The following is an 18,499-nucleotide window of genomic DNA, read 5'->3' on the forward strand; positions in this document are numbered from 1 at the left end:
TGAGTGATATCCAATAGCACTTGACCTCTGCCCTCCCCTCCCTCAAGCGCACCAATGTTACCCCGCACCCGACGGCCGCTACCCAACGTGCCAGGCTTGCTCTTGGATACGTGAGAAAAGAAAATCGAATGTGCTTGGATGTTATTTTAAATCGACTTGACTTGTTTCCTTGTCCTAAGAGCTGCTTAAAACTCGCGGAGGAGGGTGGGAGCAGCCTGAAATGATTGCTGGACTTGCAGACTTTGCCAATGTGTATGGCAGGTCAAGCTCTTTCATCGATAAATACACCACCTTGAGAGATACGATCGCAGGGATGTTCGAAAATACAGATGCATGGCACCTGGAAGTCTGGCCCATCTGTCCAGCTCTGACCTAGAGTTCAGCAGGTTCCCGTGAGTGAGCGAGCAACTCTCGGCCTTGTAGATGATAACTTCTGGTAACAGCTTTCATTCAAAAAGTGTTCTTTGTTCCCTGCAACACTTCATAAAAAAGCGAAACTGTTAGAGATAATCAAAACCACATTGGTGAACTAAAGATCGTCAAGCCGCTTAATGCGTTGTCATCCAGGTTTCCACAAAAGTTTACTTCGATCTTAGGTGCATCATAACTCCGGGTTCCCACTTCATACGTTTTCCTAATTGTGTCGATGTCATAATATCTGCCAAAAAAGTGTTCCGTTGACTGACTGACTTCTCCCTCTTTTCCTGTCAGCAAACGTAGGGGGAGGGGGGGGGAGGGGGGTGTGATGCAGATTGTTTCAGCCCCGATTTTCTTGCTGATGCCGGCTGATTACAGGCGAGGGTGGAAAAGGACCCACCCCTCTTCCTTTCCTTTGACATCTAAAATGGGGCAACCACTTCTGGATATTCTTGAAACGAACAAAGACCATAGAACAAGTAATAAAAAAAGTGACCCAACTCCCTTTCCCCAGCTCATTCTCCTGCACGGCAATGTTGATAATTGCAGAATTGTTGTTTCTTTTTTTTTTTTTTAATGCTGTTGTCTGCATAGGAAATATTGCCCCTATTATTGTCTGTTGCATGGTAAAATGTAAAGCAAGGGTCATTTCTTTCTTCTTTACACTGCTGTTAAAAGTTCCATCTTCGACAGTTGCGTTATCTTTAAGATGCTGGGACTTTTCTGTTCCGCCACCTGTTGCTCGAACTTCCAGCCGGTCTCCTTGTTTTTACGATGCAGCTGGCGCCAGTGTTTTGTCTAGCATCTGCAAAGCTCTTGCTTGCCGATAACAGCAATGACTCATGCAGCGTGAAGGAGAATGTTATTTGAATCTCGCGAAATTCGATCTCCAGAAAGGAAAACAAGAGTTAAAATAACTTCACGTTCTGCGCCTTCTGATAAGCAAATCTTTCATTTAATTTGCATCCGCTCTTTTTCAGAACCATTCATGTGGAGGGAAAAAAAAAAAAAAGAGTTCAATGCAGGAATGGTCGCTGAGACCGATTAAAAAGACATTATTCAAGGGGAAAACGTTTGGAGGGGTGGGTGTTTGACATCGAGAATACTCCTAAATCCAACATTCAATCGTCGATTAAAGGTGAGAGTAAATAACGATCTACCATTTTGATACGTGAATATGCGCAGTTTCATAAAGCTTGTTTTCAGTTCATTTTATGCTGATGGGCTAATCGGGACTAAATATACAGTTTAAAGTGAAATTCAATTCAAACCCTTATGATTATCGACTGCCACGCTGTTTAATGACGTGTCCTAGAATACGCATTGGGTGAAAACAGATCGCAAGCTGCTCGTTTCCTTTTTCACGCTGGATTACAATGCAAGTCAAGTAAGGAGTTTGGACTGCTCCCTTGAATGGGGAGGGGGGGGGGGGTGAATGAAGTTGGTTGAAGCAAAGAAAAGTGACTTTTTTTACGATGTATTTTACACAGCCGAACCAGAACGAAAATTACAGCCCTGCCTTTATTTTTTTTGTCTGGTACCTAGAGAGGTTGTGTTGTTTCTCCCGAGAGATCTAATCTTACTAGTTAATCTTGTAACAGACAATGCTCCAGTGAACCTGTATAAAATCCAACATTCATTCTGCCCGATTATCTCCCGACTTTTGCTGGCACCAGTCTGACTGGTGTCAAGATTCTTCGAGTTTCGCGAGATTGTTTTCCTTTCCATAGGTCTCAGTGGAAACGGGTTTCTCATGAACTAGAAATGTAAGAATTTCCTGGAAAAGCAAGGACTGTGCACAATTGAAACAAAGTAACATTATTTTAAATTATTTGTGAAAACTTTTTCATGTTCTATTTTCCTTCTCACAACACGCAGCCTGTGCATAACAGGTTGTATAACTACCAGGATAAATGGTGTTACCATCTCCTAGGCATCTTTATGTCCGTTTCAGCTCCCTTTAAGCTGAAAATTGGTGCAAATTCCAATAACGACCCCTTCGAAATAACGACCCTTTTCCCGGGAACTGTGAAAGGTCGTTGAATCGAGAGTTGACTGTACTTATGGAATATTATTACTATGGTTATGATGAATAAGTTTGTAATTGTAAGTTTCTTCATCCGGCTTTTACTTTTGGTTGCTATGAGGTTTTTGTTTGATTTCCCGAAAGTAAGGTCCAGTGGAATCTTTCCCTTCTTGGCATCACCGATTCAATTAGATAGTTCTAGCACATTTTACTATTTTGTTTATAATACATAGACTGTCAGACGTCAACAATAAAAATTCATAGGTAACACGATTAAGCCTTGTTTCCATGGCAGAAAAAACACTACGCATGCTGATGACGGCAGTCTATTTTTTTTCCAGTAAAAGAAAACATAGCAATGTTACATCTTAGTCCTCTATCAGCTAGTAAACTATAAACTGGTTTGGCTTCCAAGTCTGAGAAAGACCTTGATAGAGGGTTGAAACATAACGTTGTTTTGCTTTCTTTTTTCACTGAAACAGACTGCCTTGGACAGTACATGTAGCGTTCCCACCCCCCAAAAATCATTACTTATTTACATACATAAAACCTTAATACACAGCACAGAACCTGATAGAAAATTTATGTTTCATAAAGTTCCTCATCAGGGAATTTACAATTTGAATCAGAACTTCATATTCAATAGTTCTTAACTTACCCTTTTGAATACACGAAGTTGAAATATGTAGTAATCATAATGTTGTGGGTCATATTTTCTATATTTTATATTAAATAATAATAATCCTTTATGATACTTTTAACTGTGGGTGCATGTGAGTAATAAACATTTCCACATGTATTATTGGAAACATTTTATTGTCAGTTCTATGCTGTGAATACAGCGGAACCTCTGTTTTATGCAGAAAAATGTAAAATCAGGGAAAATTTTATAACATTTTGCTGTATTGGAATCATGAGGATTGAATGTAGAATGCAGGAAACATAAAACTGAGGCTCTACTGTTTTAAGATTATATAAGTAAATAAGGTTAATTAAACATATATATGGTTCTACAATGGATTTAAAATTTCACTGTTTAAGAAGGAATAGATAAGGAACTAGGAATAGATAAGGAACTACTTCACGAGCAGATGTGAACACATGATAAAGTAGAAAAGGAAGACACAGATTGCTTCCATTAGACTTTACCTGCTGTTCTGTGGATGTGGCGTTGCTGTAACTGAAGCCATCTTCGTACCCCACATTTGGCACTTGATTTTCTTTATTTTCATTCTCTGCGACTGCCACACTACTTCCTACAAAATTGGCATCTGCACCATTTGCCACAGGCTGCTGGTTCCACTGATCTCCCTGCCAGTACATGTTCTGCTGTTGCAAATGAGCTTCTTGTGAATGCTGATCAGTTGTTGATTCTGCACCACCTACAATGATATGTACACATATAAACTAACTTTTCATACATGGTAGAAATGGGAATTTCACTCACATAAACTGAGCAGAATGATAAAATTGAAGTATAATTTCAGGTTCCTATTGTAAAATTTCAGAAAATTCAGAGCTATAAATAATGATAAAGATTCTAAAAATAGAATTTAAGTGGTACAGTGGAACCCCGATTTTACATTCCCAGATTTTAAATTTTCTTGCTTTAAATGTTCAATCTTGAAGGTGCCAACATAGCAAAATTTTATAAAACTTTCCCCGATTATAAACTTTACTGCTTTTTAAGTTTTTTTCAGCCTAGTCCCCTGAAAAGCATAAAATCTAGGTTCATATTTTCATATTTTAGATAAATACAGTGGTACAGTAAAACCTCGTTAATCCGGATGCCGTTAAGCCAGACTTTGCTTAATCCAGACAGGCAAAGGGAGAAAAAAAAACAGAATGCAAGGTTTAAACTGTGGCTAGAAAGAAGTCAACAAGAGAACTTCCCAAAGAAAAGGCAGTCAACCACTGATGAAATTCTGTTTCCCGCAGATTGTGTACTGTACTGTATAGTGTATTTAGGCCTATGCCCTTTAAATACACCATGTTTTGTTGTTATAAACAGAGTTTTAATGCACTTTCTACTGTTCTTTTAGGTTATTTCAGTTAATTTGGACTTTCATTAAACCAGTCAACTTATCCCTCCCCCATTAGTCCAGATAGCAGGGAAAATTTTAGAACATTTTGCTATGTTTGGACCATTAAGACTAAATGTATAATGGAAGCAAATGTGAAATCTGTTAACGTAAAATAAGGGTCCACTGTATGTACTATGACTGAGCTGATAACTCATACCAATACACTTCCCGGTTCTCATTGATGCCGATATGGACCATATTAGTGGTGACATCACAGCAGACAACAGACCACATGTTGAGTCTAAACAACACTGCAATGTGTTGTTCTCCTATTCAAATCCATTGAATTCTCCATTGGAAGGGATAGCTTTAATTATTGTGACAGCAGTCATGAAACTAAATTGTGATGCGTGATATATTACATATACCTTACAGAGCATAAGGTAAAGAATAACTGGAAAGTGGAAATGACACATTTTTAAAGAAATTTCGGCCATTCTGCTTCCCAACACAGTGAAGCTTGACTTGTAGCCAACGAGAGTGGCGCAGCCGCTAGGGATGATGGGAGGTCAGGAGCCTCACATGACTACAGCAACACTGCCAATTGGCTGCTGTTTCGGATCAGAAGCCAGTAGAAACATTTGCTTTTCTTGATTTTACAATTCATTTATTCTTTTCATTCTCCTCTGTAGGGTATGTGTAATATATCGACGTATTCTCCGAAATCTCATCTTTACATTGATGTACGATACACATCATATTTTTTTAAAACAAAAAACTGCTGTCACGATTCTTCAAGTTACCCTTTTCAATGGTAAACTCAATGGATTTGGATAGGAAAAAAAAACACGTGCAGATTTGTTTATTCGGTCTTTATGCGTGACGTTCCACTATTATGGTCCATTGAGGCTAAAAAATTATAACAATTAAAAGTTCTTCAAACTATTAACATTAATATCAAGTACAGAAGAACTTCACTGTAAAATGCTGCCACATACCTTCACTAGTATCCATGCTTCCTTGTTGTGGCCATTGCTGCTGGCTGTAGTACTGCTGCCACTGTTGTTGATATGCCATACTATCCTGGAAATTGTTTACAAACTTTTAGTACACAAGATAGTTATGAACAAATGAACAAGCCTACATAAAATATAGTACATGCCATACAATATGTTGTCAACATGTTGAATAACACTCAGAAATATTCCACAATATGTATTTTATTTAATTTCTTCTTGTGGCAAGGAAAATACTTTTAAGTTCATCTAATCTGGAATGAATCTGAACCACTAGAATATGCCAGTACTAGTAATCAAATGCATTAGGTACCTGAAAACTGATTAAATATTTGTGGTGCATTTTCTTGGGCTTACTGACGAATGTACATTGTATATTGCATAAACCAGCAATGTAATGTTACACAATTTTTTCTAGTTTACATATTACAAACAACATGTGTGTATCCTGTCACACAATAAATATTAAAAAGCAATGGATATATTTTGTCATTACAGCACATGAATCCATACTCAAGAAACATACCTAAAATGTTCCATGATGAAGTCTGAGAAGAGAACTAGTCCTCTCTCATTAATGCTGGCATGACTTCAATCACAGGAAGACCACACCTGCCTATTTTAAAAATAAACCTTTCATGCTTACACTTGGTTACATGTTATAAATAACTTCTGGCAACATTTACTGCAGACTTTCTCTGGTCAGGTTAACATTAAAAATAGAAAAGGGATATGCAGAAAAAAAAATTGCAAATCCAGCAAGTTAAACATCCATTGCACATCCGAGTTATGATATTTCTACAACAACATCCCTCCACTTTGCTCTGAACAACCATCACACGTAAGAACTTAGAGAGTCCATGGGTGTCATGATGCATGCCATTACGAAAATGGCCCAGTCCAAGTGAGTGACATGTGCAGCTTGTTGTGTGACTCCTGTATGAAAGGTTGCACTAATATCTGAAGGTCACGTGTTACCTGTCACATTACTTATAAAGTCAGTGTTAAAAAACTATCTGACCTAAACCAATGTTGCTAGAAGTTAATGTTTTTTGTTTTCATTTTGGTAAAAGATATACAAGTAACATTTTAGATATGAAGACAGTTTTCATTTAACATTTTAGATATGAAGTTTTCATTCACAAAATGAAAATTTAACACTATGCAAGTAATGCTGCTTGAAAGGTCTTTCACACTGCGTAAATTAATGTTTTATTTATTTATGAAAGGATTCTAACTACGGCACTTGTCATTTTACATTTACAAACAATTCTTTTTACACTCACCTGATACTGAGCTTGTGGTTGCAAACTGTCAGTCTGGTAAGTACCTTGTTGGGCATAACCTTGCACTTCACCATCTGACCCAGTCAAGTTTGAAGGGGAACTGCCAATTGGTCTCTCACACTGTAAAAACAGAACTAATTAACACACTACACTGTCACACAGTGCTACAGATAAATGATCACAACATTGAAATTTACTCTTTTCAAAAAAATGTACATGCACTATAGAAAATGTGAAGTTAACTGAACATGACTATTTTCCTATTGATATGCTCAGATAGCAATTACAATTTTTACTAACAGGAATGTATCCTCAAATTAACCTTTGCTTTCTTTAGAATTTGGATATTTTGTGTTGTTTTTTTAACCCATCCGCATACCTAGTCGTCGATTCGACGGCCCGACTTGAAGTTTGCTTGCCATACCTAGCCGTCGAATCGACGGCCTCCCGATTTTCATCACGTAGTTTCTTCTTTTGCTCATAGATGGCAGAGGTTGTATGATCTGTTGAATCTGTGACGTCTATGTTTGTGATGCTAAATTTTTCATACCGATTCAAGCTTGCTTTCTTCAGTAATTTCTCTTATAAACAAACCTTCGTTTGTTACGTCTTGGAAACATGTCGCGAAGAAGATTTGTTGAAGATTCGTTGATAGAAGATTTGCTTTTTGATAGTGACGAAGATGAAAATGTGGATTTTGATGACGGGAATGAAGAGAGTGATTCTTGTAGCATTAGTGAAAGTGAAAGTGGTCCCTCTGGTGAAAGTAGTGAAAGTGAGGGAGAAATTATTGAAACCCCCAAGAGAAGCAAGTTCGAAGACTGGAAATGGTCAGAATCGTGTCCCCAAAATGAAATACCAAAGAAATTACCATTTTCAGGTAAGCCTGGTATAAATAACATTGTTCTGCGTTCATTAGGGGATTCTCCAAGAGCTTGCGATGTAGTGAAAAAGTTCCTTCAGGATGATTTATGGGCTAGTATATCTAGGGAAACGAACATCTATGCTCAAAGCAAAATAAACAATGCAGAACTCAATGGTGATCAACAATCCAATAGTACTGAATCTAAATGGTTTGACACAACACCAGATGAAATATTAGCATTTATTTGTCTGTGTGTCCTTCAGTCCCAGGTAAAAAAAGAAAGCCTGCAAAGCTACTGGAGTACTAGAAAACTCTCAGAAACTCCATTTTTTGCTACTGTCATGCCATTCAAAAGATTTGTTTTGATCATGAGGTACTTACATTTTGTAAATAACAATAATTTGAATCCAGAAGATAAGCTAGCCAAAATCAGACAACCTATGGAGTATATCAGTAGTAGATTCCAGCATGTTTACACACCTGAACAAGACATTGCAATTGATGAAAGTCTTGTGAAGTGCAGGGGAAGACTTTCTTTTGTCCAGTTTAATCCAACTAAGAGGGCTAGGTTTGGGATAAAATATTACAAATTGTGTGAATCCTCTACTGGCTACTGTCACCAATTTAGCATATACACAGGCAAAAAAAATACAAAGCAAAACATCCCTGAACATGAATACATTGTACTCCATCTCATGCAACCATTACTCCATAATGGCTACACTCTGTATATCGACAACTGGTACACATCTCCCATTTTGTGCAATAAATTGTTAGATGCAAAGACAAACGTTGTGGGTACTGTACGCCTAACCAGGAAACAAATGCCAAAGGAACTGAAAGCCAAACAGTTGAAGAAAGGTGAGGCTTCTGCTATGTACAGCCATAATATGATTGCCATCAAGTGGATTGACCGGAAACCTGTCTCATTGTTGTCTACCATGCATGATGACATAAATATGACAAACACAGGGAAGAAGAACAGAAAGACAAAAGAACCTATTTCGAAACCTATGGTAGTGATTGACTACAACAAGGGAATGGGTGGGGTTGATAGAATGGATCAGCAGCTGGCATCATTTCCAATCATGCGTCGTTACTTGAAGGCATATAAGAAAATATTTTTCTATATGTTAGACTTAGCTTTCTACAATGCATATGTCATATACAAGAAGATTAGGCCATCTATCAAGGGTTTCAAATTTAACGAATTCAGACTTCTGGTAATAGAGCAAATCTTGGAGGAACTTGCCCTGCCAGAATATGCCCGAAGAGGACGCCCTTCCGGAGACACACCTATGAGACTTCAGTGTGCCAATTGGGCACATTTCCCTCAGCAAATCCCTCCAAATGCTATAAAACAGAATCCATCAAGACAGTGCAAAGTGTGTTCTGCACAAAACAAGAAGTCGAGTAGCCGTTGGGAGTGTGAGAAATGTAAAGTTGCACTGCACATGCCGGAATGTTTCAAGCTATACCACACAAAGCAGAACTATTAGGTAATTTATATTAGATTTAAAATTAATTTGTTTATTCTAACATGTACTAATGGTCTTCCACTGTAACAATCTAAAATTTCATGTAAATTAGTTGAATAGTTTTTAAGAAATTTAAAGTTCCGTACTGTCCTTCAACTTCCGTGGCCGGAGGCCGGAATTAAATGGTATTTCACAGGAAAAAATATTGAAATGAAATGGTATTCGGATGGGTTAAGTCTTCAGTTTTATTGCAAAAATGTCTAGTCAGTACATTTTGTAATATTTCCTTGTCATTTTCTCATGCATGTAAAGCTATTTTTGTACTGCATGGTAAATTTATCCTGTCTATTCTGCAAAAATCTTGTTTCTTGAGCAATTCAACCATTCTTTCACATTGCATAAATTAATGTTATATTTATTTATCTAATTTAAAATTCTAATAATGGCATTACGTTGGATTGTACTTACAAGAGAAAATAACAGCAAAGTAAAATTACATGCAGTAAAGTAACTTACATATTTTTACACATCCACCTTGCATGATTTTCAATAATGTCTATTTGGTTTGGTGAGCTATTGGCTGGGTAGTCTGTGGAACAGGGAATGTTGGATGAGGCATAAACTAGGCTACTGACAAGCGAAAAGCTGAGTGCTTCAAGTAAAGCTAGACTGCACTTGAAAGTGATTTCCTATGTTAGTTTCTCGGTGATGACCATCAAAATATTAACATTAATTTTTAATAAATTATAATCAATATTTTTCCAAATATCAAAACACAGAGGTAACATAATTCAAAGACAAGTCATATTTTATTAAATTGTAAGTAATATAGTATTTCTAAACATCATAATATGGAGGTGATACAATTTAAAGTAAACCCTATACTTGAATTCATGATTGATGGGATTTTGATTGATTGATTTGGTGTTTTAAGTCCACTTTATGCACAGTAAGGCTAATCGGGACTGGGCCTACAGTTTAGAGTGGGATCCGAACCATTGTGTGCCTCCACTGGGTATCGAACCCGGGACCCCTTGGTTACAAGGCGATGACGCTATCACTGCACCATCGGGGAGGCCCATGATGGATGTGATAAACGCAGCTTAAAATTGCTTTAGTGAAATTTAGAAATTCCGTATTTCCGCGTTGCACAATTTAATGGTTAAATCTTATTAATTTCGAAGATCCTCTGTCTTCATTCACTGTTCTTGTATTCCCGCATTTCCTTCCGTATGAAAGGTGTTGAATTCATGATGGATGCAGTAAACGCGGTTTAAAATTACTTACGTGAAATTTAGAAATTCTGTACTTCCACGTTGCACAATTTAATGGTTAAATCCTATTAAGTGAATGAAGACAGAGGATCTTCGAAATTAATAGGATTTAACCATTCAATTGTGCAACGTGGAAATACGTAATTTCTAAATTTCACATAAGTAACCTATACTTGAAGATAATTACTTTTATTTATAAATTTAGCAAACTTTAAATTTGTTAATTACTGTTGAACCAAGAAGTATTTATATGCAATACATCACAGCAAAATTTGCTAAGATGGCCACGAATCAAAATAGGTATCAGTACAAATTGATAACACTTCAGCCCTAATATACTGCTTGATGCCGAAATACTTACACTGTAGTTATTTATCACATTTTTTAAGTTACTGAGCCAGGCGGGATCACTCATTTCAGCACTTTCTCCCTCTGCATTCGTAAACAATGGATCCTGATACTTCAATCTATCTCCTAGATCATGGACTTGTTTTATAAAGCTAAGATTAAATAGAGATGCATTTTTAGCTATTTTCTTTGAAATGACTTCGCAGTAATGAACTGCTTCTGAAGGGAATCCATACTCTGCTAGCCTTGTTGCATAAAGGTACTTGTAAGACTGAAAGAAAAGAGTAACAGTGAAAACAACATTACAAATGACATTGAACTTTATAATTCAGGAATAAGAAATTTAGGGGTTGACAAATATGTCTCTTTTTCTATACACTGAGAGATCACCTCGAGTGCAAAGTGAATGTCACCCTTCGACTGCATGAAAATCGAGAGAGTGCTGTTGGCAATTGTGAGCTTATATACGAGGGTCATGGCAACTATACTTTTTCTTAGAAATATACAAATAGAAGGGGTGATGTATGGTACTGTGGAATGTAAAAATGCAGATCATGTGTACCAGGTGTAGGATGGGAAAGCGAGCAAAATATCCTGAAAGATAGCATCATGCCACGTGTGTTTACAAGTCTGAAAGGATACATTAGCATTACAGTAAGAAAGAGGTGCATACTACAGTACGACACTATTTCCTACAGTTTCCATCAGCTCCCTGTAGCATTCTCTGGCATTTTCTTATCTGAAGAATGGCTACGTTGACACACGAACGCTGTTCACACTGTGGCACAATGGCTGACTCATCACATTGCCATCTAGTGACGTGTACACATACTACAGGTGTCATGTTCTCTGGGACATACAATCATATTCATATTATGGTACCACTGTTTAACTTTGAAAAAAAATATAGTCATCATGACTTATGACCCAGCCCTCGTAATTTGTTGACAAATATTAATGATCTGATTAAACAAACTATTAGTACATTTAGTAGTATTTAGTATAAACTATTACCATCAGGTGTACCAACAAGGAAACATAACATATTAAGTAAATGGAAAAATTCTGTCTCTGAAGGAGAAAAAGCACAAAATATTCAACTAATTTCTACTTTTCAATACCAACATTTAATTTAAAATATTTATTTTAATTACCTGGAAGTGAGGAAGTAGAAAGTCGTCATCTGCAAGTTGACAAGCGTATTCATATATCTCGGTGCACTGGATCGCTTCATTTGAAGCAAACTTACAAAAAGGCAAATTATGTGATGATCCAATCAACACTATCTTGGACTGTTTATCATCATATGTGCCAAATTCCAATTGAGACATCAGATAACAGAAGTGTGCAGCATACAAGCGACCACGTTGTGCTAAAATATAAATATTTTTTTTATACATATAGGAAATTCACATGTAAACATAGGAACATAGGTTACAAGTAAATTGAACTAAGTAACCGGATACAGAGGATATCATTTGTTTTTAAGTCCACTTTATGTTCAGACTAATCAGAAACCTACAGTTTAAAGTACGAACTGAACCCAGTGCAGTGTGACTTCACCAGTGGCCAAATTCAGGACCATGATTAGAAGACGCCAGCATTACCACTGAACTATCAAGGAGGCAGCAAAGGTTTTAGTGTCATGTATAGGGGCTATTCACCAGAAGGAAGTGCCTTCGCGTGGATGCCATACTTATAGCACAACAACTTCCGGTTCGTAGGCTCACAACATGCCGCTAAAGGGAGCCGAGATTGTGTCACATATGAAAGAAACGAATGGGTGTGTACAAGGAAGATGTAAACTACGATCAGGGCTAAATAATCTTTCACAGATCTCTCTTCATCCATTTCCTCGAGATCGAGGGTGCCAAAATTATTGCATTCAAGCTGTCAGGCGTGAAATTGGAAACCCATTAGCAGGAGTACACTCCGCTCTGCAGTAATGACAACGGATGTGAAGCAACCAGGAACCCAAAAAGTCAGGACCTGAAAAAAATTCTGTTCCGATCCAGACTTCGGAAAATCTAAATCAGTGGTTTCCAACTTCAAAAGGTCCGAGGGCCAAAATTATATCCAGCAGTTGATTGGCGGGTCGCATTTTTTTGGGAGGGGGAGGGGGTTAAAAATTACAAAAATTGTAAGTACTGAACTGAAAATGTAGTACTTTCGCATGACCTAAATTTCTAAAATGAGGCAATAAAAACAATGGATTCACAAATCAAAATTGTATAATTACAATTTATTTCACAAAAACCCCAATACATATGGATGAATTGAAAGAAATGAATAACACACCATACAAATAAGAATCCTTCATAGTAAGTGTTCAATGTGAAAATTGTGGTTGATGTGCTTGTTTTATTAAAGTTGGAATGTCCACTTTAATTTCTGTATTTGAAAGTCTCAGAAGGTGAAGCAGTGAAGAATCTGCCAGTCGGCTTCTGTAGCGGTTCTTGATGAACTTCATTGAAGAAAAAACACTTTCACACGTGTATGTGCTGCCAAACATCGATGTCATTTTTTGTCCAAAACTACGAAGGTTTGCAAAGCGTTCCTTTGAAAGGTATTTGAAAATCTCTGGCCCCTTTTCTAGTTTGAAGGAACACATTGCCTTGCAAATCTCACAATTCAAGTTGGAGAGAAGCTATTTTCATTTTCAATCTTACGTTTTTTTGGAGATAATGCTCATTTTGATATTTGCACAAACTTGAACAATCAGTCGTAGTACAATCCGAGTTGGAACACTGGAAATCTCTTCGTACTTCGTGCGTAGTAAAACAGATCTCTATAGTGCCGCTCTGCAGTTTGTTTCTAAACACAAGAGTGAATCAAGCATTCGCGGAAGCTGTGGAGTTCATTCCGCATAGCAAAGGGGTGGAATGCATGGTGTGAAGAGAAAGTTACGTCACTTTAGATTCTTCTGATGATCATTATTGGCTGCCAAATCATTTCTAGCTGTGATATTGTCTTTCTTCACAGAGCTTTCGTTTCTTCAGTAAAAATAGAACGTATTTCAATAAAAATTAATAAAATTAATGTTTTTTGCAAACTGGCTTCGCGGGTCGCAAAAAAGGCAACGGGGGCCGCATGCGGCCCACGGGCCGCCAGTTGGAAACCCCTGATCTAAATAATAAGAGTTTGAAAGTAGTTTATTCCATACATATTTTTTTGTACTAAATGTCCAAAATTTATTGAAATTAGCAGCTTTTATTCCAGAAATGCAAAATAATTAATCACCCAAGGGTGAAATTGTGTGTATAACTAACATTTTTTTAGGATCGGGCAATTTTGAATACTTTCCACCCCTATATTCTCTCAATTTTGTCGGGAAACAACACAATTTTTCCAGTTTTCAATGTCAGTACCTTAAAAATACTCCATCCTGATTCCGTCCCAACCAAAAAATTTGCATCCCACACCCCTTGCACTTCATTAAAGGTGGAAGAGAAATCATTCAAATCTCAATTTTCTCTGTTTTAGTGATATGAGCAAAAAATATTACTTTTCCTTTCAAAAGATGCTCGGTCATAGTCAGTCAGGTTACACGCTACGTTCTTGAAGAACTGTATTAAATTTTTGTGTAACCAGACGAAATAATTTTTTGTGTAACCAGAAAACTAAGTGCGGGTACTATTATTAATTTTCATCTTTTGCAATGGAAATCTCTTCAACATTGACAGAGAAGAGGTCCTAGATTTGAACACTGATCAGGCAATGGTGTGTCATTGTGTTTGTCCCATCATTAGAGGCACATATTTTTGGTAAATAAAAAAGCAAAATTTCGGTACAAAAACTGAGTCAATTTCGGGTTCAAAAGTGGTAAATAAAATAAAATATCGGTGTTATAGCGGTGAAAAATTGGATGAAAGGTGGTATATAAAAATACATTTTGGTTTTAAAATTGTGAATATAATCCTAAATTTGATTTAAAAACTACACTTATTCCACAGAATTAACATTTCACTTCTAATAGCACATTTATGTAGTTATCAGAGTATTAAGTTTATTTCTGTGTAAAGGAGTACATTTTTGCTTGTCCAATATTAACAGCACAATTAATCAATTTTCCTGGAATTGCATAACTCTCAGGATAATTCAGACCTCGGAAGGTGTCGCGTCGGTATATAAACAGTAAATTTCATGTTTAAGAGTTAATTTCGCTTTTTGCAGTTCATTTCGCATTATTTCATGACAAAACATGGTCACAAAATGCATCTCACACCTTTCAAAAACATGAAAAATTAACACTACAATGTGTTTTTTCATTTCGTTTTTTCGTCAAAATACCCATCATTAATTTTTCCAGTTCATTATTCATCTTCATCGTCATGTTTAACACAAATAGCAGAAAATTGACTTAAAATAACAATGAGCGTTTTGTATTTCTGTGTTCAAACTGGAACGAAACCAGCAAGTGTGCATTGCCGCATCCCTCTGACTCGCCCTGACTGAAGAAAGAAGAAAAAAGCTCTTTCTCCACTTTTTATATGTTTGTACATCTTGCACTCTTTCACTTAAAAGATAAATGTATGCATCCAAAGATTTACATGCTTTAAGCGCTCTCACAGTGTAGGAAATATTACTTTCTATTAAATATGTAGGCTACAAATATCGCCAAATGCAACGACTGTCAGCAAATGGATCTCATCCTGGATTAATGCCGAATTACTTCCTAGTTGCTCATCCAATTGATATGGAAAGGTCTCTACTTTGCCCAGATACCTCTTCTCCTCGTCGTCAAGTGCTTTTATATTATCCATTTCATCCAATATACAAAACGAGAAAAAGGCCACAAGTACGTGCTTGAATTACCTGGCCGCCGTGAACCGGAAGTTGCTGTGCTACAGTTCCACAATCGATTGTGGCATTCGATATGTTTTTGTTTACTCATGGATAGCCCCTATAGAAGGTTGTTCGGGATATATCCGTATGACTTTGCGACACTGTGGGATTGAACTGAGTGATGGTGCAGCTGTTGTTATCAGTGGTGTATCAAGGCTTGCAAGTCCCCCCCCATGCCCATGATGTCTAAGGCATCATGCTTTGGGATCCAGCCTGCATGTTGGAGTCTTCCAGGGAAAGCTTAATAACTTTTCCTAAAATTTCAGCCTATGTATGGGACCAGTGGCACCCACCATTCGAGGAAATTAGGGAGCTATGAATGAGTAGTCTAACCTGGTCATGGAAACCTATAACGACTGGGGGTTCATTGTGCTGACCATTGTGCTAACTGGTTGGATGATCCTGGCCCTCACAGGCAGTTGTGACATGGGTTATTATCATCATCACAGCTTACAGGTGCCAGTGTGTCGTGCATGTAGCTGTCAAAGGGCACCAAAAGTAAACGGTTTTTGGGAGGGTATACAATGGCCCTTTCCCATGCACAATTCTCGTATGATTAAATAGTAAAACAGTGTCGGGAGAATGGTTTGACCGTCAGGCTGTGAAAGAAATAGAATCCTGGTTCACACAGCAGCAGCCTGTTGGTAAACATTCGCCTACAAAAGGCACCCGTAAGAGGACACCAGTGAAAGTATCATCTGTCGTGCTCCTAGAGATTTGGCAAATGGCACACCAGGATAATCCACCATCCCAACGTATTACTTGGATTACATTCACAGATACACCTTTCTGATGTATACTTCACAAACATGCTGCGTGGCACTTTCATGGAGTCCAAGTATCTTGAAACTTATAAAATTCAAAGCTTTCATTTGTTAACTAACTAACTAACTCCCTAGCCTTCTTAAACCCGAAGGTTCATGGCTGCAGCAACACAGGCCTTCCATCTTTCCCTATCTTGAGCAAGTTCTATATACTCTTTCATTTGTTAATCACTTATATTGTGAGAAAAAATGGATTTTCCTATTTTAATATTCCAATGTAATTCTTGAATATTTTAAGGAAAAACTCTGGTCAATTGATGCATATAACACTGTACAACACGAAATGTGTCCTTTGCTTAAAAATATGTTTTTCTAATGTATTTTTGCATGCAAAACACGAATCTGCAATTAATTTCTTCGTATCATGTACAGTTTTTTGAAAAACACCATCTTTATACATTATGTGTATTAATTACGTTTAAACAATTATAAATTCCTTTAACTGTTTTTAACTGGGTTTTTTCCAGCACTTGATAAAAATGATATCGCTATCAATTCACATTGTTACATAAAGAAACGTTTTGCTGGATCCTCTAGTGATAAATTTGTTACATAACAATAACCGTGCTGGCACCACTGACGAACAAGGGCTGCCATCTGTTTTGTCCTATCCAACGTGAAGGTTGTGCTTTGCAATTGCAGGTGTTTGTGCAAAGTTTTAACGTTTGTGGTGGGTTTCTGTTAGTGAGGTGTGTATGAAAAGGAGGTTTCGTTCAGTGGATCATAATATCCCGTCAGTGTAAGAATAACCTTGATTCATTTTGTTATATATGTGGTGAACTGACATTGAAAAGTCAAAGAAGTAGCCTTACCCCTGTTGTCAAAAAAGCATATGAACTGAATTTTGGATGCCGAGTAGGCGATCAAGATAAGCGATGGGCACCACATATCTGCTGCAATTCTTGTTCCAGGAACCTGCGAAACTGGATGCAAGGAAAGCGAAGTGGGCTAAAATTTGCCGTACCAATGGTTTGGAGAGAGCCCAAAGACCACGTAAGTGACTGTTACTTTTGTTTGACAGATGTAATGGTCTTCTCTTCAAAATCAAAACATCACATCCGATATCCTAATTTGGAATCAGCGAGGTGCCCAGTGGCTCATAGTGAAGAGCTACCTGTGCCGGAAGCTCCCGAAAATTGTACATTTGATACATCAATTGAAGAAGAAAGTTCAGGCAACGAGGACGTCAACTTCGCGCCACCAACCCTCTCAAGTGCACAACATCTCATTACACAAGAGTTAAACGATCTGGTATGGGACTTAAATCTATCGAAAACAAAAGCAGAAATCTTGGGCTCTCGACTTCAAGAATGGAATCTATTGGATAAAAATGTCAAAATCAGCACTTTCCAAACGTGACAGAGTAACTTTTCATCTTGCTTTTCGGAGACTGGAGGAATTGCGTTTTGTAACAATATTAATGCTTTATTTCAGGAGTTGGGGCATGAACACAATCCAGCAGAATGGCGATTGTTCATTGATTCGTGTAAGATAAGTCTGAAGGCAGTATTGCTCCATATTTGTAATGTTTATCCATTAGTGCCAGTGGCGTATACTGTTCACAAAAAGGAAACATATGAGGTAATAAGTGACATATCGCAGTACATTGAAATATAATACATTCAAGGGGCGAATCTGTGGAGACCTGAAAGTAATTGGAATTCTTACTATCATGCAACAAGGGTATACCAAATTTTGTTGCTTTCTGTGTGAATGGGACAGCCGGGAGTGAGTTAACCATTACATGCGGAAAATATGGCCACCACGACAGGAATATGTACCAGGAATCAAGAACGTATCACATCAACAACTCGTGAACCCTAAAGATGTTTTTCTTCTCCCATTACACATCAAAGTAGGTGCACTGCTTCCAAATCATGGGATACCACATGTCCCTGATATTACATTTTTTGGATTCTCATTTTGACTTCTTTCCACAAAATTTAGGGGCTGTTAGTGATGAACATGGGGAACGGTTCCACCAAGACATTGCAACACTTGAAAAGCGGTTCAGTGGACGATGGAACAGCAGTAGGCTTGCTGAATATTGCTGGTCTATCATCAGATAGACTCCTTCAGATAGATACAAGAGAAGG

At 37.4% G+C, this 18,499-nt stretch overlaps 1 protein-coding gene across 5 annotated transcripts in view; it reads right to left on the reverse strand.

Moving 5' to 3' along the window:
• Sec16 (endoplasmic reticulum export factor secretory 16) overlaps positions 1-18,499 on the reverse strand; it is a 106,745-nt gene that overhangs the window by 32,917 nt on the left and 55,329 nt on the right. For all 5 annotated transcript variants that reach the window (XR_014444003.1, XM_083144420.1, XM_083144419.1 and 2 more), the window contains 5 exons: positions 11,889-12,106; positions 10,748-11,005; positions 6,770-6,889; positions 5,466-5,550; positions 3,593-3,825 (listed from right to left, as the gene is read on the reverse strand). Coding sequence is in view for 4 of the 5 variants with exons in the window: in XM_083144420.1 (XP_083000546.1) it covers positions 3,593-3,825; positions 5,466-5,550; positions 6,770-6,889; positions 10,748-11,005; positions 11,889-12,106 (914 nt within the window). In the remaining variant the exon portion in view is untranslated. The remainder of the gene's footprint in view (positions 1-3,592; positions 3,826-5,465; positions 5,551-6,769; positions 6,890-10,747; positions 11,006-11,888; positions 12,107-18,499) is intronic.

This window comes from Lepisma saccharinum, chromosome 23 (genome assembly GCF_977018435.1).
Source record: "Lepisma saccharinum chromosome 23, izLepSacc3.1, whole genome shotgun sequence".
Classification (NCBI taxonomy): Eukaryota; Metazoa; Arthropoda; class Insecta; order Zygentoma; family Lepismatidae; genus Lepisma; species Lepisma saccharinum.